Consider the following 21542-nt stretch of genomic DNA (forward strand, 5'->3'; position numbering starts at 1 on the left):
ATTTTGCCAGGCTGTAGCAGGTGAATTGCTTGAGGCTACGAGTTTTTAATCAGCCTGAGTAACATAGTGAGACCCTGTCTCAATAAAATTTTTTTTTTTTTTAATTAGCCAGGCATGGTGGTGCCTCCTGTAGTCCTAGCTACTTGGGAGGCTGAGGTGGGAAGATCACTTGAGGAGTTCAAGTTTACAGTGAGCTATAATCATGCCAGCTTGGGTGACAGAGCAAGACTTTGTCTCAATAAATAAAAAATAAAAAAAGAAAGAAAGAAGGAAAGAAAAAAAGGAAACATATTTCTAAAAATCTTGGATTAGTGAGAAAATCAAAACAGATTAGACATACGGAATGCAAGAAAAAGGAAAATACTTTATGCAAAATGGAGGGAATGGAACACAGTAAAAGTTGCATTCCGAAGGAATTCTATTAGTCTTTTTTTTTTTTTGAGATAGAGTTTTGCTCTTATTGCCCAGGCTAGAGTGCAGTGGCGCAATCTTGGCTCACTGCAACCTTTGCCTTCTGGTATCAAGTGATTCTCCTGCCTCAACCTCCCAAATTGCTGGTGTTACAGGCGCCTGCCACCATGCCCAGCTAATTTTTTTGTATTTTTAGTAGAGACAGGGTTTCACCATGTTGGCCAGGCTGGTCTCGAACTGCTGACCTCATGATCCACCCGCCTCAGCTTCCCAAAGTGCTGGGATTACAGCAGTGAGCCACCGCACCCGGCCAGCATTCTATTAGTCTTAAACACATTAATTTCCAGAGAAGAAAGACTATAATAAAAAACAAACCTGATAGTAATCTTAATAAAAGTTCATAAGATATTCTTTTAAAAAGTATGAAGGGGGGAATAATAAAAATAAAAGCTGAAAATAATGACATGTAAGTAGAAAAAAAAATAAGAAAAATTTTAAAGTTGATTCTTTGAAAAAATAGTAAGAGAAACTTTTCCCAAGCTAGATTTTTTTAAAAAGGAGAGAAGGAAACAAAAATACAGAATTAAGATGAAAAAGGAGATAATCACACTCTTCACTGATGAATGAAATTATAAGCAACTGTAACATTTAATCTCATAGAAACTAATGAGAAAACCTAAAGGAAATCACCAGTTAGAAAAATACGTTTCAAATTTTGTCCCGAGGAAACATAAAATAACTTGAATAAACTAATTTATCAGAGAAGAGACTCAAAAGGTCTATCATGTAAAAAACATTTAGGCCAAGCATAGTGACTCATACCTGTAATCCCAGCACTTTGGGAAGCTGAGGCTGGAAGACTGCGTGAGCCCAGGAGTTTGAGACCAGCCTAGGCAACACAGCCAGACCCCATCTCTATCAAAAAATTGGCTGGTTGTGGTAATGTGCGCCTGTAGCCCCAGCTACTCAGGAGGCTGAGGCGGGAGGATTGCTTGAGCCCAGGAGCTCAAGGCTACAGTAAGCCATGGTCATGCCACTGCACTCCAACTTTGGGTGAGAGAAAGAGATACCCTATCTCAAAAGGCACTTGGTAAATGCAGCTGGCAGATAGAACAAAAAAAACTAAGTAAACCAGAACATGCTTGGGGAATTCTCCTTGGCACTCTTGGAGCTAGGGTACAGGTACCAACCCTGTGATATTTCATCCCACTGGGTAAGATATAATTCACAAGAGCAGGGGCTCAAGGGGGATTTCCTCATAGGAAAATATAAGGACACCACTTTGATAAATTTCAAGGATAGCAGTAGGAAAAAAAAAAAAAGTCAAGGTTTTCGACATAGGCAGAAATTACAAGGCAGTATTTTTTCCAGAGAAGCACTTTAAGACAAGCAGTGCTAGCTTCTAGAACATAAAATCGGTGCACTCACACAGGGACCTGCATTTTCAGTTTGTACTCAGCTCTGCATGAGGTTGATCCTGAGATTGGGTTAGCACTCATCTTCAAGGCGGGTGTTTTGCTGCCACATACAGATCAATTTTGACACACTTTAAAAGTTCTCAGGTGAATTAAAGAAGCTACTACAAATATGTTGGTGGTCATATTCAAGAATGAGGCTACCTCGTGTGGATGGGTAGATGCCTAGGCATTGTCACTCTTAGGCATCCTTAGAATAGATGCCCTTAATTTCACAATTAAAAATTTAAAAATTGTTCAGAAATATAATTACTTCCAAATATTATTTAACCTTAAAAAGAAACGAAATCCTCCAGCCTGGGTGACAGAGCCAGACTCCGTCTCAAAAAAAAAAAAAGGAAATCCTGTCACATGCTATAACATGAATGAACCTTGAAGACATTATGCTAAGTCAAATAAACCAGTCACACAGAAAGTACTGTATTATTCCACTTATATGGGGTATCTAAAGTGAGCAAATTTATAAACAGAACATAGAATGGTGGTTGCCAGGCACTGGGGAGAGGAGATAATAGGAAGTTATTGTTCAATGTTACAGACTTTCAGTTTTGTGAGATGAAATAGTTCTGAAGATTGGTTGTATGGCAATGTAAACATACTTAACACTACCGAACTGCATATTTAAAAACGGTTAAGAGGCTGGGCGTGGTGGCTCTCACCTGTAATCCCAACACCTTGGGAGGCTGAGGCGGGTGGATTGCTTAAGGCTAGGAGTTTGAGACCAGCTTGGGCAACATGACAAAACATCATCTCTACAAAAAACAGAAAAATTAGCTGGCTATGATGGTGCGTGCCTGTAGTCCCAGCTACTCAGGAGGCTGAGGTAGGAGGATCACTTGAACCTGGGAGGCGAATGTGACAGTGAGCTGAGATGGTGCCACTGCACTTCAGCCTGGGAGACAGAGACCCTGTCTCAAAACAAACAAACAAACAAAACACACACACACACAAAACGGTTAAGATGGTTAATTCATGTTATATGTATTTTACCACAATTAAAAATGAAAAATGGACGATAGAAACTTCTGAATAGTATAGTGGAGTGCTTAGGCAGAACATACGAGGTGCTTTCCTCTATAGTAGACGAGACAGAAAGTATGAGATTTCCAGATGATTAATGAGAGATTTGGTATCAAGAAAGATTATTTATTTATTTTGAGACGAGTCTCACTCTGTGGCCCAGGCTGGAGTGCAGTGGCGCAATCTTGGCTCACTGCAACCTCTGCCTCCTGGTTCAAACAATTCTCCTGCCTCAGCCTCCCGAGTAGCTGGGATTACAGGCGCCTGCTACCATGTCCGGCTAATTTTTAAATTTTCAGTAGAGACGGGTTTCACCATGTTGGCCAGGCTGGTCTGGAACTCCTGACCTCAGGTTATCTGCCCACCTTGGCCTCCCAAAGTGCTGGGATTATAGGTGTGAGCCACCAGGCCTGGCCTATAAGAATGATTTCACAGGCTTGGTGCACTGTCCCATCTTTTCACCTCCAAAGAACTATGCAATGTGAACTATGTTATTCTGACTCCCCCTGAGTGAGAACGGGACTGGACTTCCCCCAGTCCTCTGATTATCCTAGTCCCAAGCATTTTTTCCAGAGCCTACAATGCCTGAGGCACTGGCCTCGGCACTGGGGACACAAGTGTCAAATCTAAACAGACTCACCTCATTCCCTGCTGTCACTGGAGATAAGGTTCTTGTGAGGAAGACAGCTCATCACACAACTAACTTGTGAAAAATGTTGTGAAGCAGACATTAAAGAGGCAATGAGAGAAGTGATCTTCAGCTGGAGTGGAGGAGATACTAAGCTTTAGTGATCTTCAGCTGGAGTGGAGGAGATACTGAGCTTTAGTGATCTTCAGCTGGAGTGGAGGTGATGCTGAGCTTTAGTGATCTTCAGCTGGAGTAGAGGTGATGCTGAGCTTTAGTGATCTTCAGCTGGAGTGGAGGTGATGCTGAGCTTTAGTGATCTTCAGCTGGAGTGGAGGAGATACTGAGCTTTAGTGATCTTCAGCTGGAGTAGAGGTGATGCTGAGCTTTAGTGATCTTCAGCTGGAGTGGAGGAGATACTGAGCTTTAGTGATCTTCAGCTGGAGTAGAGGTGATGCTGAGCTTTAGTGATCTTCAGCTGGAGTAGAGGTGCTACTGAGCTTTAGTGATCTTCAGCTGGAGTAGAGGTGATGCTGAGATTTAGTGATCTTCAGCTGGAGTAGAGGTGATGCTGAGCTTTAGTGATCTTCAGCTGGAGTAGAGGTGCTACTGAGCTTTAGTGATCTTCAGCTGGAGTAGAGGTGATGCTGAGATTTAGTGATCTTCAGCTGGAGTGGAGGAGATGCTGAGCTTTAGTGATCTTCAGCTGGAGTGGAGGTGATGCTGAGCTTTAGTGATCTTCAGCTGGAGTGGAGGTGATGCTGAGCTTTAGTGATCTTCAGCTGGAGTGGAGGTGCTACTGAGCTTTAGGGATCTTCAGCTGGAGTGGAGGTGCTACTGAGCTTTAGGGATCTTCAGCTGGAGTAGAGGTGATGCTGAGCTTTAGTGATCTTCAGCTGGAGTAGAGGTGCTATTGAGCTTTAGTGATCTTCAGCTGGAGTGGAGGAGATACTGAGCTTTAGTGATCTTCAGCTGGAGTGGAGGTGCTACTGAGCTTTAGGGATCTTCAGCTGGAGTGGAGGTGCTACTGAGCTTTAGGGATCTTCAGCTGGAGTAGAGGTGATGCTGAGCTTTAGTGATCTTCAGCTGGAGTAGAGGTGCTATTGAGCTTTAGTGATCTTCAGCTGGAGTGGAGGAGATACTGAGCTTTAGTGATCTTCAGCTGGAGTAGAGGTGCTACTGAGCTTTAGGGATCTTCAGCTGGAGTGGAGGGGCTACTGAGCTTTAGTGATCAGCTGGAGTGGAGGTGATACTGAGCTTTAGTGATCAGCTGGAGTGGAGGTGATACTGAGCTTTAGGGATCTTCAGCTGAAGTAGAGGTGATACTGAGCTTTAGCATGTGAACAAGGTTCCGAACATTTCATCATGGCAGTGGTTTTCAAGTTATACTTTCTAGAAGCATTTTTGGACCTCTAAGGAAGAGTGGGGAAAGGGGAAGAGGCCTAATGGCTCAAAGCAGGGTAGGGTTGAGAGGCAATAGATTTATTTATCCAAGCAACGAACACGTACTTTCTCTGAGAATCATAGCTGCAGTGGGAGGTGGGATGAATTTGCAACATCTGAAAGCAAAAAGATGTGAGTTGCTCATAAGGGAATAAATAAATATAACATGATCTATTCCCTGGTTTCGTGTTACCAGCTTATCTATAAACTTAGAAACTTCTTATGATTCCTGGAACCTCTCCTGGTCTCTGGCACCCACAACTTCAACTCCAATTTCCTGGGGTTGCTGGGTGCTTACCCCCAAAAGCCCAACTGCATCAGGACACTCTGTCATATGGAAATGGAAGAATGTCCTGGTAGAGCTGAAGCTCTGCTTCTACTGTATCATGCCGCAACAGCTGCAAGTCCTGCTCCCTCCAGAAAACCACACTTGCTAGTTAGGCCTTCTTTCTCCACCTCTCTCAGGAAGGGGGCTTAAAACAAGAGGAGATGGTAGACAGTCTCTTTGTTAGTAACAACTGCTTCTATTTATTGCATGCATACTGTGTCCCAGTATTTTATTTTTAATATCACAACAATCCCATGAGGAAACAAATATTAGCTCTGGGTCCTAGATGTGAAACCCGAGGTTCAGAAAAGTTAAGAATCTTGCCCAAATTTATACTGCTCATAAGTGACAGTGCCAGGTGTGAGCCCTTTGTGTGTGCTCCAAACCATTCAGTGAAAAAAGGAGGAAGTCAGCCAGGCGTGGTGGCTCACACTTGTAATCCCAGCACTTTGAGAGGCTGTGGCGGACAGATCACGAGGTCAGGAGTTCGAGACAAGCCCGGCCAACATAGTGAAACTCTGTCTCTACTAAAAATACAAAAATTAGCCAGGCATGGTGGCACACGCCTGTAGTCCCAGCTACTCAGGAGGCTGAGGCAGGAGAATCACTTGAACCTGGGAGGCAGAGGTTGCAGTGAGCCGAGATCATGCCACTGCACTCCAGCCTGGGTGACAGAGCAAGACTCTATCTCAAAAAAAAAAAAAAAGGCAAGAAGTCTTAGACCACCTATCTAGTAGTGGGCACAGAGTCATTCAGATAAGGCCATTGAAAAAGAAGGTAGAAGGGGAAGATGAGTTAGTACTTGAAAGTCTGCTGTCTTGACACAGCCTATCCCAAAATGATAAATGTATTTGTTAATGGAATTTACCCATTTTATACATAGCACATGTTTTGTACGTGGTGTTGAGCATAGAGGTCTTCATTATGAGCCAGGAAATGTAAGTTTCACTTCCAATATGAGGTGCGTCTCTGTCACAAATGGCTTTACTATTCAAAATTTTCAGACCCCAGTTTCTGTCTTCACTTGACTGAGAATAATTCAATGACAGAGAATGTTCTAGTCTCCTTTGTGTCTCCAGTATCCAGTACAGGGCCCCAAAATGTTTGAGGGTGAAATGACTAGGGAAGGAGGAGAAGAAAGGAGGAAGAGATTTCTCTTGTAACATCTGTCCTGGTGTCAGCAGTATTAATTTAAAAAGTTTGCAGGGTTTGTTGAAAAGGTCTGTTGTCCATCTTGGTGGCAAACTAGGAGGAAATGATATCTAGCAAGGGCCTCTTTGGCATAAAGGGCACAGAATGTGAAACTGACATGTACACACAAGGGAATGCCTTCCTTCAGCAACCTTTCCTTTGCCCTTGTTCTTTCCGAAGCAACTGACACCACAAAATGAGAAGAGGTGGAACGGGAGAAAGGCTCGCAACGATGACTTACCTGGCCGCTTCCCTTTACAGTTACCTTTGTGGACGCAAGAATGCAGAGGTCGGAGCTGCTCTAACACAATGTGGAATTGTGAGCTAGTTTTGTGCCACTAAACTCACCTGATATAAATTCTTCAGTGTCCTCAATTCTTTTTACCTTTGCAGAGCTAACTCTTATTTTAGGATTGTGCCAGGATTTAAACTGGGAGCATCAGCAGCAGAGGGCAAAGGAGTCAAGCTAATAAGCTCTCCAATTCTGCTTCTTGCAGACTGCTTCAGTTTTGAAGGAGAAGTTGTTATTTTTAGAATTCTTACTTGCATTCACCCTGAACCCTGAATGATTAACTCCTAGTGTGTCCCTCAAGTTTAACCCATTTTCCGCCTCTGCTCCTAGGAACATGAGCATGCTTTCCACTCAGTGACCAGGATTTTAAAAAACTATTTTCAACCTGCCTCCTCTTCCTCTACCCATCTCCCCAAATGCAGCCCTTACCCTCCACCCCTCTCTTATTAAAATCATGTCCATTCAATCTCCAGACTTGTTTGGGGGAGGTGGCAGCATTGTAAGATAAACCTTGAGTAATTATTATTATTTATTTATTTATTTTGAGACGGAGTCTCTCTCTGTCACCCAGGCTGGAGTGCAGTGGCGTGATCTTGGCTCACTGCAAGCTCCGCCTCCCGGGTTCAAGTGACTTTTCTGCCTCAGCCTCCACAGTAGCTGCGACTAAAGGCGCATGCCACCATGCCCAGCTAATTTTTGTATTTTTAGTAGAGATGGGATTTCACCATATTGGCCAGGTTGGACTTGAACTCCTGACCTCGTGATCTGCCCACCTCGGCCTCCCAAGGTGCTGGGATTACAGACGTGAGCCACGGCACCCGGCCTATTTTTTTTCTTTATGTTAAGTTCCAGGGTACATGTGCAGGATGTGCAGGTTTGTTACATAGGTACGCATGTGCTATGGTGGTTTGCTGCACCCATCAACCCATCGCCTAGGTATTAAGCCCCACATGCACTAGCTCTTTTTCCTGGTGCTCTCCCTCCTCCAGCACCCTAGCCTGAAGTTATTATTAAAGTTCAGTTTAACTCTTGTGGTGTCTACAGAGCGTGACCTTGTTGAGTCTTCAACAGATTGTAGCATTACTCACCTTATGTCATTAAACTGCAGAGGGTGGGGGGATAGAATAAGGGAAGCACACAGCTCAGCACGTGGGGAGTTTATTTAAAACTCTTGTGGTCTTTCATTGACTAGGCCGATGAAGTCATTGCTGGCTTATAAATCAACTAAATACTGTTAAAATGTAATCTCCTTTCGTGGTTTGTTATAATAAATTACCCTTGACTACTCTTTTAAAAAATCACAAAGAGAAAATTATAATTTTCCTTCATTAAGTTCAACACTTGTGAGCATCTCTCAGGTAAATTAAGAGGAAAAATACATACAAATAGTTAGATTTTGGAAATATTTGCACCTAAAACAATAGATGTTCTATGGGAGTAATAAGTAGTTCCTAATGTTGACTTATCTAAATGTATTCTTTCTTTCTTTCTTTCTTTCTTTCTTTCTTTCTTTCTTTCTTTCTTTCTTTCTTTCTTTCTTTCTTTCTTTCTTTCTTTCTTTCTTTCTTTCTTTCTTTCTTTCTTTCTTTCTTTCTTTCTTTTTTAATGTGACTATGATGACCAGGAAAGGAGCCAAAAAAAAAAAAGTTTGAAAATAAATGCAAAACCTTAAGTGGTGCACATCTGTAATCCCAGCAATTGGGGGCTGGGGAGGGGAGGCAGTGGCTGAGGCTGGAGGATGGCTTGAGCCCAGGAGTTTGAGACCAACCTGAACAACATAGTAAGATCCTGTCTCTTTAAAAAAGAAATAAATTGGCCAGACATGGTGGTTCATGCCTGTAATTCCAGCACTTTGGGAGGCCAAGATGGGCAGACCACCAGAGGTCAGGCATTCAAGACCAGCCTGGCCAACATGGTGAAACCCTGTGTCTACTAAAAATACAAAAATTAGCTGGGCATGGTGGCAGGTGCCTGTAATCTCAGTTACTGGGGAGGCTGAGGCAGGATAATCGCTTGAACCCAGGAGGCAGAGGTTGCAGTGAGCTGAAATCACGCCACTGCACTCCAGGCTGGGTGACAGGGCAAGACTCCGTCTCAAACAAACAAAAAACAAAGACAACAAGGAAATAAATAAGGAAAAAAGGGAAAAAAAAGAACTTGCAAACTTGCAATGAAAAATGGGCGCATTTGCTAACACTGCCCAAATTGGGTGATGTGTTTTTTATTTTATTTTTTAAACTTTTTACCGGCAAGAGAGATTCTCTGGCATGAACTGAAGGTGCCATCTTTTCTGGGTGATGTGTTTTAACATTGTACTGAGTCTGGTTAGGGTGGCTCTTGACAGGATAATACTTTTTTTTTTTTTTTAAATAAAAAATAATTGTATTTAGGCCGGGTGCGGTGGCTCGCACCTGTAATCCCAGCATTTTGGGAGGCTGAGACAGATGGATCACCTGAGTTCAGGAGTTTGAGACCAGCCTGACCAACATGGAGAAACCCCGTCTTTACTAAAAATACAAAATTAGCTGGGTGTGGTGGTGCATGCCTGTAGTCCCAGCTACTCAGGAGGCTGAGGCAGGAGAATCACTTGAAACTGGGAGGCGGAGGTTGTGATGAGCTGAGATCGCACCACTGCACTCCAGCCTGGGCAACAAGAGCAAAACTCAGTCTCAAAAAAAAAAAAAAGAAAAAAAATTGTATTTACTTAGAAGCATTCAGAATGTCAAGAAAACAGCTGCAACTTTTTTTTTTTTTTTTTTTTTTTTTTGCAATTACAGAGTGATATTCAGTTAATGGAACAACAATTATTTGGTATAAGCTGTATCAGAGACAACTGAAGATGAAAAAAACTACCATTGCCATATATAACTAATTTGTGCTGTGTACCAAAAAGAACTTGTTTGAAATTTCCATGCCAATTTACAACCCCCATACTTTACCAGGCAAGGTTAGTGGTTATTGAAAATACCACCAGGCGTGGTGGCATGCGCCTGCAATCCCAGCTACTCAGGAGGCCAAGGCAGGAGAATCACTTGAACTCGGGAGGCAGAGGATGGAGTGAGCCAAGATGGTGCCACTGCACTCCAGCCTGGGTGTCAGAGGAGACTCCATCTCAAAATATAAACAGAAAAAAAATTCCACCAGGACAGGGCTATCTAAAGACACATTTCAGTAGTGTGTTAAATTATACAAAAGAAGACACCGTGTGGTTTAAAAACAAATTTTACACAGCCTTGCATTTCATTTTTTTTCTTTAAAGGGAGTGAGTTGTGTACAGGCAGGCTAAATGCTTTACAGACAAGAAAAAAAAGCTAGAACCAACTTATTAATGATCATTGTCTTCTTCATTTTCATCTCTTCATCTCCCTCTCCTCACCCTCTTCATTTTCCTCAGCTTCCTCCTCTTTTTCTTGCTTTTTTTCAGCCTTGACAAGTCCCTTTTTTGCTGCATCAGGCTTTCCTTTAGCTCAATATGCAGCAAGAGCCTTTGTGCATTTTTCCTTCAGCTTTGCAGCCTTCTTTTCCTAAGGCTGCTTGTCACTTGCAGCGGTGTCATTCCACATCTCTCCTGGTTTCTTCGCAGCGTCACCAATGGACAGGCCAGGATGTTTTGGGCAACGCTCAGAACTGAACAGAAAAAAGGCTGAAGGAGGCCTCTTGGGTGCCTCGGGATCCTTGAACTTCTTTCTTGTCTCCCCTTTAGAAGGGATATAGGTTTTCATTTCTCTTTCATTACGGGCCTTGTCCGCCTTTGCTGTATCTTCAAATTTTCCTTTCTCTTTAGCAGACATGGTCTTCCACCTCTCTGGGCACTTCTTAGAAAACTCTGAGAAGTTGACTGAAGCATCCGGATGCTTCTTCTTATGCTCCTCCTGACAAGTTTGCACAAAAAATGCGTATGATGACATTTTGCCTCTTGGCTTCTTAGGATCTCCTTTGCTCACGTTGAGTAATTTTTCCTTGGTGAGGCAGAGTCGCCCAGTTTCTGTCTGGCTCTCACTTGTCCTGGTGTTGTCTCTATCGAGAGGATGATAATTTAAAAGTTTTAAATAAGCATATCTTATCCTTCAGTTCTCTAAAGCAGGTTTTATACGAAATCTGAATCTGACTAAGAATGTTACTGTTCATTCTTTTCAAAGTTCCAAGTAGTGAAGCCACAAAAGGAATTTCTCATTTTCTTGGTATGGTTTATGCAAATAAAAACTGGTGGCTAAGACCTAAAGAACACAGTTTTAATATCTGAAATGCTGATGACTTCAGGCAGAAGCACAGATGGGTAGGGAGAGGGAGGCAAACGGAGAGATTTCTCTCCCATGATCACGTTGTCCCAAAAAGGGTCCTTGTGTACAGTTTATAAGGTCACATGTTGACACAATGATTGTTAAGACCTTGATAAAAAGAGTTGGAGGAAGCCAGTGTGAAATATTCAATGACATATCAGTGGTGAGGCCTTGAGGCATATAAAGAAGGTCATCAAAGTTTGCCATCTCTTTTATCTGCTCTTGCCCACCTCTGCCTAGATGTTACAAATGAAGGAAATATTTGTTGAGAATATATTCATCTGAATGCACTACGTGAATAATGAGAATGTTGCAATAATGTATGACGGTATATGTTGGCTCTTTCAATATTAAGGACCTCGTATTGTCCTTTACTAAGCTTAAGGCTTGTCCAAACAAGATTAAATAAATACATACAAACAGCCTCCTCCCTCCTCCAGTAAACCCAAATAAATCTGATCAGCCTGAAATGATTTCTACAATAGCTCCCACGGCTATCAGGATTTAGTCTCATCTCCTGGCAAAGCCAACCCAGCCCCGCATGAACCCCCCACCCTCTGCCTCCATCCTTCTCACTCCCTTACTCCCCGCTGACCCCACCACCCCACCCCCCATGTTAACTGTGAGGTCCTTGACGTGCACGCTCCCTCCTCACAACTCCAAGCCTTTCTTTCTCCTGTTCCCTTTACCTCCATGTCTGTCTACTCTCACCTGTCCTTCCACATTTAATTCTGACATCACCTCCTCCTGGAGGCTTTCCTGCACTGTCTGCTTGCTCACACCAAGACTGGTGCCTCGCCAGTGTGTGCCCATGCATGCTGTCCAGGCCTCCACCACAGGGTTCTACTGAATGGAAACCCTTTGTCTTTTCCTGTTTACTGTTTCTTATTGTTGTTATTGTTGTTGAGACAGAGTCTCGCTCTGTTGCCCAGGCTGGAGTGCAGAGGTACGATCTCAGCTCACTGTAGCCTCCACCTCCCTGGTTCAAGCAATTCTCCTGCCTCAGCCTCCCAAGTAACTGGGGTTACAGGCATGTGCCACCACACCCTGGCTAATTTTTGTATTTTCAGTAGAGATAGGGTTTCACCATGTTGGTTAGGCCGGTCTTGAACTCCTGACCTCAGGTGATTCGCCTACCTTGGCCTCCCAAAGTACTGGGATTATGGGCGTGAGCGACTGCACCCAGATTCCTGTTTACTGTTTCTTTTCTCATAATACAAAACCTGTCAGATACCTAGTGTTGAATGTACATTTGATGAATGAATGGTTTAATCAGAGTTTGTTTCTAATTTTGTTTCCAGCCCACATTAGCTTATTCAACTGTGTGCAAAAGTGGATGAGGACAAATAATTGTTAAATTGTTTGCTTGACTAAAAATGTTTTACTGATAGTGACCTGAAAATTAGTGGGAGAAGTAATGATGGTTACTGAACAGACTGCCAACTTGGATTCTGATTTTCTGCTGTGAATCATTTCTTTAAACTTTGAAAGCTTTTAAAATTATTTTTCTGGGTATAACAATAATGTGGCTAACTAAAAATAATGAAGATCATGTTTATTGTAGATGTGTGCTAAACATCCTTGTTTTGTTGCAACTGCTACAATTGCAACCCCCACATCACTTCCTTTCCCCACTCTGCCTGCTCCTAGCATACATGCGGGCATGTGCGCATGCACACACACACACACACACACACACATCCCTAGACTAAACCTTACCAGATTTAGTCTTTTAATAGAGATAGTCTTTTAGTCTTTTAGTCTTTTAATAAGATACATTTCACCACATTTCCAAAGTTATAATGGATCTTGGAAGGGAAAGCTATGGAAAACAGTGATAGAGACACACTTATCACACAACGATACAGCTCCCTTTTGATCTCTTCAAACAAACCAAGAAACAAAGAGCGAAAATCATCTAAGAATTCAAAACTGCTGAACTACTCCCATTGCACTGAGTCATGTGGATCTGTGTCAAGTACACAATCAGTTCTGCAAGTCAGCTGATAGACAGAAAAGAGTTACTTCAGAAAGATCATCTCAGGGAGCTTATTATACTGCCTTTGAAGTAGTGAGTCCAGTGAACTTGAACTGGATACTTGAAGTCTCTGATTTCTGCTATCACTGGAAAGGAATTACTTTTTTTTTTTTTTTGAGACAGAGTCTCACTTTGTTGCTCAGGCTGGAGTGCAATGGCGCAATCTTGGCTCACTGCAACCTCTGCCTCCCGGGTTCAAGTGATTCTCCTGCCTCAGCCTCCTGAGTAGCTGGGATTGCAGGCGCGCACCACCACGCCCAGCTAATTTTTTTTTTTTTTTTTGTATTTTTAGTAGAGATGGGGTATCACCATATTGGTCAGGCTGGTCCCGAACTCCTGACCTCATGGTCCGCCTGCCTTGGCCTCCCAAAGTCCTGGGATTACAGGCATGAGCCACCACGCCCGACCAGGAATTACTCTTGACAATTTTCTATATAATTTATTGGAGAATGACAAAAGTGGTTGAAAATATTATTAGCTGGAATCTTGGCCTGTTTTGGTAAACAACAGATAAAAAGTTTTAAGGGCGGAACTTGAAAGTCTAATTACACAACATTAAAAATAAAAGTCTCCATGTCAAACATAATTAGTAGATTTCAGATGAACATGAGGAACTATTAGATCACTTACCTAAAGCAGTTTTGTGTCTCAGAAAAATGACATTATAGATCTGGCATAGAATTTAGCATAGAAACTCTTCCTATAAGGTATGATGAGAGAGAATCAAAGCAAGAGTCTTAAGACTCAGTCTTAGTTCCAGCTTGGCCTTTTTGATCCTGGCCAAGTCACTTCAATATGAACTTGGTTTTCTACATCTACAAAATAAAAGGGTTGGGCTACTATAGCTGTTGTACTACTACTACGACTGATCTATTTGTGCTGGGTTATTCTATATCCAGATAAAGGAGGCCAAGTGTTTCTGGTGTAACCAACCACCATTTAAACAAATAGCATCCTGCATCCCCTCCATAGGGGAGGAGGCTGCACACATCTCCTGCTGCCCTCCACCCTGAGAATGCGGATGAATTCTAATCAGCAGCCACCACCTGACTGATTTGCCCACAGCCTGCTCTGCGTCCGTTGGCTGGGAGGCTTCTGGAGGCAGCTGGGTCATGTCACCCTGACACACTGGTGATGTGAAAGAACAGTCACATGTGTGAGCAGGTGCAGAACACATCCTCAGGAGGGAGAATGGGGTGAAGGAACAGTGGTTTAGGGAGTGACTTATTCAGGTGATTCGTTCTATGTGTAAAGCCCAAGGCCCTCCAACTGGCCCCGACCTACCTGCCCCGACTCTTTCTTCTGCTTTCCTGACACCTTCTCTGGGCCTCTATTGCCTTTCTCGCTAGTGCAGCTGACTTCTTGATGGTTTATTATAGAAGATAATGTACCTAAGTCGTTCATCACCCCAACCCTTGTGCATAGGTTTTCCTTGTTGCCAGAACCTGGATTTTGTTCAAGGGTCTCCCCAGCCCTATGTGATCAAGTGAAGAACTCCCAAACTTCATCCCCAAAGTAAAACTGATCGTTAGGCTTCCATTGGTAATTGGAAGCCAATCACTGCACTCCCATTGATAATTGGTCTAAACCAATAACTGCGCTCCCATTGGTAATCGGTCTAAGCAAAGCCAATCACTGCATTCCCACTGGCAATCAGTGGAAGCCAATCACAGTGTTCCCATTGATAATTGGTCTAAACCAATCACTGTGCTCCCATTGGTAATTGGTCTAAGCCAATCACTGAGCCCCCATTGGTAATCAGTTGAAGTCAATCACTGCACTCCCATTGGTAATCCATCTAAGCCAATCACTGCATGCCCACTGGTCATCGGCCTAAACCAATCACTGTGCTCCCATTGGTAGCCAGTCTAAGCCAATCACTGGGCTCCCACTGGTAGTTGGTCTAAGCCAATCACTGCACTCCCATTGGTAATTGGTCTAAGCCAATCAATGCACTCCTTCTCCCAGCCTACTTACCAGTGATTGTCTTAGGTATGGCCATACACTGCAATTCTGGCCAGAGGGAGTAAGTCAGTTAAGAGGTTTCTGGGGGCCGGGCGCGGTGGCTCAAGCCTGTAATCCCAGCACTTTGGGAGGCCGAGACGGGCGGATCACGAGGTCAGGAGATCAGACCATCCTGGCTAACACGGTGAAACCCCGTCTCTACTAAAAATACAAAAAACTTAGCCGGGCGAGGTGGCAGGCGCCTGTAGTCCCAGCTACTCGGGAGGCTGAGGCAGGAGAATGGCGTAAACCCGGGAGGCGGAGCTTGCAGTGAGCTGAGATCTGGCCACTGCACTCCAGCCTGGGTGACAGAGCGAGACTCCGTCTCAAAAAAAAAAAGAGGTTTCTGGGAAGATTCACACTGTCCTGTCTGTATGAGATGCTTGGAATGATGCTAACATCTTTTGAAAAAGAGAATGCTCAGCTGACAGGCTGAGTGAGCAGAGAAATGAAGAGTATCATCTGGGGCCTGAGTGAGATCACTGGGCTGCTTTGTTAATCTACCCTGGATGCTCTTCTTCTTGAATTCTTGTTATGTGAAATTCAATTTTTTTTTGTTTTCTTACCATTTGAGTCAGAAGCCCAAAGTATCTTGCTCTTTCTCATGCTGGTACACTGGAGAGGCAATAAGGAAACCCCAAATGGGGTTAGTGGAGGAATCAGTTCCTCCACTTAGAAGCCATTACTGAGGAACAAATTACTTCAAAATTTAGTGGCTTAAAATAACAATAAGCATGTATTGTCTTTCAGTTCCTGTAAGCTGCAAATTTTGGAGCAGCCTGAATGGGAAGTCTGGCTTAGAGTGTCTCCTCTCATGAGATTGCAGATGGGTGTGGGCCAGGGCTGCCATAATCTGAAGGTTCAACTGGGGCTGGTGGGTGTGCTTCCAAGGAGGCTCACTCACTTGGCTGGCCAATGGGGGCTTGCTGTGGTGGGAGGCCTCAGTTCCTCTCCATATGGGCTTCACCACATGGTACTTGAGTGTCCTCTGTTTTAAAATATAGGTTTTATTAATATTTAGGTATGGCAAAGCCATCGGATCAGGAATGACTGCTAATAAAAAGATAGTTTGTTATGCTCACAGATCTCAAGAGGAAGGGGTGTGTCACACCATGGGGCCACATGGGGAAGTACCAAGGTCAGTCAGGAGGCAGAGGGAGCAGAGTGAAAACAGGGGCACAAACTGTTTTTTTTTTTTTGGTTTTTTGTTTTTTTTTTTTTTGAGACAGAGCCTTGCTCTGTCACCAGGCTGGAGTGCAGTGGTGAGATCTTGGCTCACTGCAACCTCTGTCTCCCGGGTTCAAGCGATTCTCCTGCCTCAGCTTCCCGAGTAGCTGGGACTACAGATGTGTGCTACCACGCCCAGCTAATATTTTTCTATTTTTAGTAGAGATGGGGTTTCGCTGTGTTAGCCAGGATGGTCTCATTCTCCTGACCTCGTGATCCGCCCGCCCTGGCCTCCCAAAGTGCTGGGATTACAGGTGTGAGCCACCGCGCCCGGCCAGGGGCACAAACTATTATGGTGGTTTCTGTGGGAAGGAATGAGCAAGGGAGGGTGATCGGGCTTTGGATTGAATAGTTTGAATCATTTCAGCAGGCTCTGGGCCATACAGGCTATCCCTAGTTGTCTAGTTTCTACTCCTGGGGTGATTAGGGCAGGTGGATAGTGGCCTGGAGGGTGAGAGCCCCAAGGAGGTGGCAGTTTGTGGGCTCTGGATTGATTGGTTTACATTTGTAAAGCACCTTCATGGTTGTTTGCTATTTCTAAAAACTGGCTAGTCCTGGGAGGGGCATAAAAATACAAAAATAAAAGACATGGTAAATACATTCTCACAGCATGGTGCTGGCTTTGCCCAGAGTAAGCAATCCAAGAGAGCAAGGCAGATGCTGCAATGTCCTTTATGGTCTCGATTCAGAAGTCACATACCATCCCTGCTGAACTCCACACAGACCAGTCCCAATTAAACACGGGAGGAGACTATGCAAAGACATAAATACCTAAGAGGTGAGGATCACTGGGGGCCATCTTGGAGGCTGGGTACTACACATCTGGCAAGTTCCTTGACCTCCAAGTGTCAGTGTCTTCACTTAAACAAGATGGCGATAATATCATGTTACTCTGACTTCTAAGTTGAAAGCAAACAGAAAATGACTCTGGCTTGCTTAGGCAAAAGAGGAATTTATTGGGCCGGGCGCGGTGGCTCAAGCCTGTAATCCCAGCACTTTGGGAGGCCGAGACGGGCGGATCACGAGGTCAGGAGATCGAGACCATCCTGGCGAACACGGTGAAACCCCGTCTCTACTAAAAAATACAAAAAACTAGCCGGGCGAGGCGGCGGGCGCCTGTAGTCCCAGCTACTCGGGAGGCTGAGGCAGGAGAATGGCGTAAACCCGGGGGGCGGAGCTTGCAGTGAGCTGAGATCCGGCCACTGCACTCCAGCCCGGGCGACAGAGCCAGACTCCGTCTCAAAAAAAAAAAAAAAAAAAAAAAAAAAAAAGGAATTTATTGAATCCGTTTTGGACAATTCACACAATAGAAGGGAAGGCTATAGAACCAGGCTTAGCAGAACCTAAGGGAGCTCGGGGAGCAGAGAAAGTCTTGCAGGGCAAAGCCTCAGGGTTGGTCTGGTTGAGAAACTGGTGTTGACATCAACTGCACCGGCCACCGGATATTGTGGCCAGAGCTGAAAGCTCAGCACCACTGCTGTTGAGCAGCTCTCAATCGCCTCTGTGCCCTGAAGCTTCCACAGTGTGGGGAGAGTGGGGAAAGGAGGACCAGGTCCCTTCTGCTTCTGGCATTACAGCAGACGTCTGCTACAAATACTGGCTTCATGAGACTCACCAAAAATATATGAGCACCTTCCTTGGAAAATCGAGAGTGCTCAGTAACGGTTGGTTGCTTAATAGAAGGGAGAAAGCAGATACCTTGGGATGGAATAGAGTGAGTTTGGAGATCTCAAGTTGAGAGTGAGAATGAAGCATGCTCATAACATTTCCAGTCACACTGAGCATTTCTAATCGCGCTCTTACCTCGTCTTCACTCATATGCACTTTTGCAGATTCTTAAATTGCTGAGATTTGTACAAATCCTATCTATATACTCTAATTGCCCTGTGAACCAAGTTGGAGGCAAGGGAACAGTATGTTATTAAGAAAAGGAAAGTGAAAGCCTCCTATGAAAATTACAATACTGGCTGGGCACAGTGGCTCATGCTTGTAATTCCAGCACTTTGGGAGGCCAAGGTGGGCAGATCACTTCAGGTCAGGAGTTCAAGACTCCTGCCTGGGCAACATAGTGAAACCCTGTCTCTATTAAAAATACAAAAATTAGCCAGGCATGGTGGCACATGCCTGTAATCCCAGCTACTCAGGAGACTGAGGCAGGAGAATTGCTTGAGTCCAGGTGGCAAAGGTTGCAGTGAGCTGAGATCACGCCACTGCACTCCAGCCTGGGCGGCAGACTGAGACTCCATCTTAAAGCAAAGCAAAGCGAAGTGAAGCAAAAAGAAAATTGTAACACTAGCCTCTTGGTACCTTGACATGAACCACAATTAACCACACTCTTTAAGTGGTGGTAGCTTCCATTTCTGTCACTGTTACCTTTATAGTACTTCTTTGTTTTTATTTTTTATTTTATTTATTTATTTATTTTTTGAGACAGAGTTGGTCCTTCTGATCACTGCAACCTCTGCCTCCAGGGTTCAAGCGATTCTCCTGCCTCAGCCTCCTGAGTAGCTGGGACTACAGGCCCGCACCACCACACCCAGCTAATTTTTGTATTTTTAGTACAGACATGGTTTCACCATATTGGTCAGGCTGGTCTTGAACTCCTGACCTCGTAATCCACCTGCCTCGGCCTCCCAAAGTGCTGGGATTACAGGTGTGAACCACCATGCCCAGTCCCTTTATAGTATTTCTATCTCAGTTTGAATTGCCAAGGCAAAGCCTGACACCTTTTCTCACAGAGCCTGTTCTCTGTTGTTAGGTGTGGGCATGAGTCTTGCTGTTCAAACTCAACTATTTCATTCAAAGTGTTTTTCCTTGCTTGGGTTTACAAATTCATTGAGGTTGAATGTGTAACTAAGTTCTAAAATGTTAGTTCTAAAGTAAGTTCTAAAATGATTCTAAAATGTTAGTATATAAGGAGCACCGGGAGGGTTTGCCAAAACACAAGTTGCTCGGCCCCACCCCTGGAGTCTCAGGTTCGGCAGATCTAGGGTGAGTTCTGAGGATGTGCATTTCTAATATGTTCCCAGGTGGTGCTGGGGCTGCTGGTCTGGGGGTCACACTGAGAACCACTGACTTGAGTGACTTGATGCTGTTGCTGGCCTGCTTTGTAAACTTGTTAGCCCCTACCCAGTAATTGCCTTTCTTTCTTTTCTTTTCTTTTTCTTTTTTTTTGAGACAGAGTTTCACTCTTGTTGCCCAGGCTGGAGTGCAATGGTGCTATCTTGGCTCACTGCCACTTCCGCCTCCTGGGTTCAGGTGATTCGCCTACCTCAGCCTCCAAAGTAGCTGGGATTACAGGCATGCGCCACCACACCTGGCTAATTTTTTTTTGTATTTTTAGTAGAGACAGAGTTTCACCATGTTGGCCAGGTTGGTCTCGAACTCCTGACCTCAAGTGATCCACCCGCCTCAGCCACTGCGCCCAGCCAGTAATTACCATTCATAAAGAAAGCCAAGACGACACCTACAGAGCAAAATTATGTGATACTCAGGAATAAACATTGAAACATTGTTTTGATTAGGAAAATGGCTGCTTGGAACAGAAACTTAGCTATAAGAGCTTAAGCAAGTAACAGTTTGTTTTTCTCACATTCCCAAGAAGACTAGAAGCTGTCCTAGGGTGGTGAAATGACTTCACCTCATCAGGGCTCTGGGGCTCTGGGATGCACTCACCTGCTTGACTCCCAAAGGGTCACCTCGCGTCCTCAGGCCAGAGCCACCTACAGTGCTAAACCAGCCACACAGCAAGTGAAAGGGACAGAGAAAAGACACGAAACCACTTCTATACTAGCATTTCTTGCCTCCTGCTAATGGATGTTATTTGAAAAGGAAAAACTCTGAATTAGGACTTCTTTGCTACAGACTTCTGAGAAGTTTTATTAAGCTTATGTATGTGATGACATTCCAAGGCAGGAATAAGCATGCTGCATTTTCCAAGCTTATTTGACCACAGAAGCTTTTTAAAAAGTTTTCTGGAGCATCTCCTGGAACTACATTCCATGAAAATTTTTGCCAGAAAACCTTGATATATACAGTGTCAACTATCAGTGTGTTTTTAAAGACTCCTTATGAGAAAAAAAATCCAAGTATGTTCTTCTTACATCAATGAGATAGTTCTACTTTTTTAAGGGGAAGGAAATGAAAATAGGAACAGTGTGTGAGTCAGGGCGGGGGGCGTGGTGCCAGCCTGCCACCTGAGAACCATGCAACCTTGACAGGCCTGGTGGCCTCCCTAGAGTCTCCTGTTCTTCTTCTTTTTTTTTTTTTTTCTGAGACAGAGTCGCTCAGGCTGGAGGGCAGTGGTGCGATCTCAGCTCACTGCAACCTCTGCATCCCGGGTTCAAGTGATGCTCCTATCTCAGCTTCCAGACTAGCCGTGATTACAGGCGCGGGCCACCACACCTAGCTAATTTTTGTATTTTTAGTAGAGATGGGATTTTGCCATGTTGGCCAGGCTGGTCTTGAATTCCTGACCTCAGGTGATCTGCCCCTCCTTGGCCTCCCAAAGTGCTGAGATCACAGGCGTGATCTACCGCGCCCGGCCACAGTTTCCTGTTTTTACTTGCAAAACAAGATCTGTAAGTAAGCACCAGGTTGCATCCCAACAGACCAAAATTCTGCAACTTCACAGCTCCTAGAAAGATCAAGAACGGATGTCTGAATCAATCTTTGGTAATGGGAGATAGAGGATATATGCACTCCTGTTGGGCGACAGAGTGAAACCCCGTCTCAAACACTGGAGACGGACTCTTGGGGTTTCACCATGTTGGCCAGGCTGGTCTTGAACTCCTGACCTCATGTGATCCGCCCGCCTTGGCCTCCCAAAGTGCTGGGAGCACAGGTGTGAGCCACTGTACCTGGCCGGGTTCTCCCCTTTTTAAGGGCTCATGCTTTCTATTGCACTCACCCAGATGATTCAGGATAATCCCCTATCTCATCACATCTGCAAAGTCCCCTTTGCCATATAAGGTCACATATCTACAAGTTCTAGGAATTAGGACAGGGACCTCTTGGGATTCGTGGGTATTCTGCCTACCATGCAGGTGAAATCTATTGTTTAAAGAAGTATAGACAGTGTTGGGAAACTAAAGACTATAACAAAAAAATTAAATTACTTAATAGTATGTGAGACAAGCAGTACAAAGAGGTAGAGAAGGTTTATATGAGAAAAGAAAAGAAAAGAAAAGAAAAAAACCCAAGAAAGAA

At 44.2% G+C, this 21542-nt stretch overlaps 2 protein-coding genes across 2 annotated transcripts in view; both read right to left on the reverse strand.

Annotated features, from left to right (window-relative positions):
- Nucleotides 1–21542, reverse strand: part of LOC126953691 (glutathione S-transferase A4) — a 277827-nt gene that overhangs the window by 248281 nt on the left and 8004 nt on the right. The gene's annotated exons all lie outside the window — the stretch shown is intronic.
- Nucleotides 9964–21542, reverse strand: part of LOC126953697 (high mobility group protein B1-like) — a 32752-nt gene continuing 21173 nt past the window's right edge. Inside the window, exon 2 of the mRNA XM_050789291.1 lies at nucleotides 9964–10802. Coding sequence (XP_050645248.1) covers nucleotides 10310–10693 — 384 coding nt within the window. The 5' untranslated portion in view covers nucleotides 10694–10802 and the 3' untranslated portion in view covers nucleotides 9964–10309. The remainder of the gene's footprint in view (nucleotides 10803–21542) is intronic.

Source organism: Macaca thibetana, chromosome 4 (assembly GCF_024542745.1).
Source record: "Macaca thibetana thibetana isolate TM-01 chromosome 4, ASM2454274v1, whole genome shotgun sequence".
NCBI classification, from domain to species: Eukaryota; Metazoa; Chordata; class Mammalia; order Primates; family Cercopithecidae; genus Macaca; species Macaca thibetana.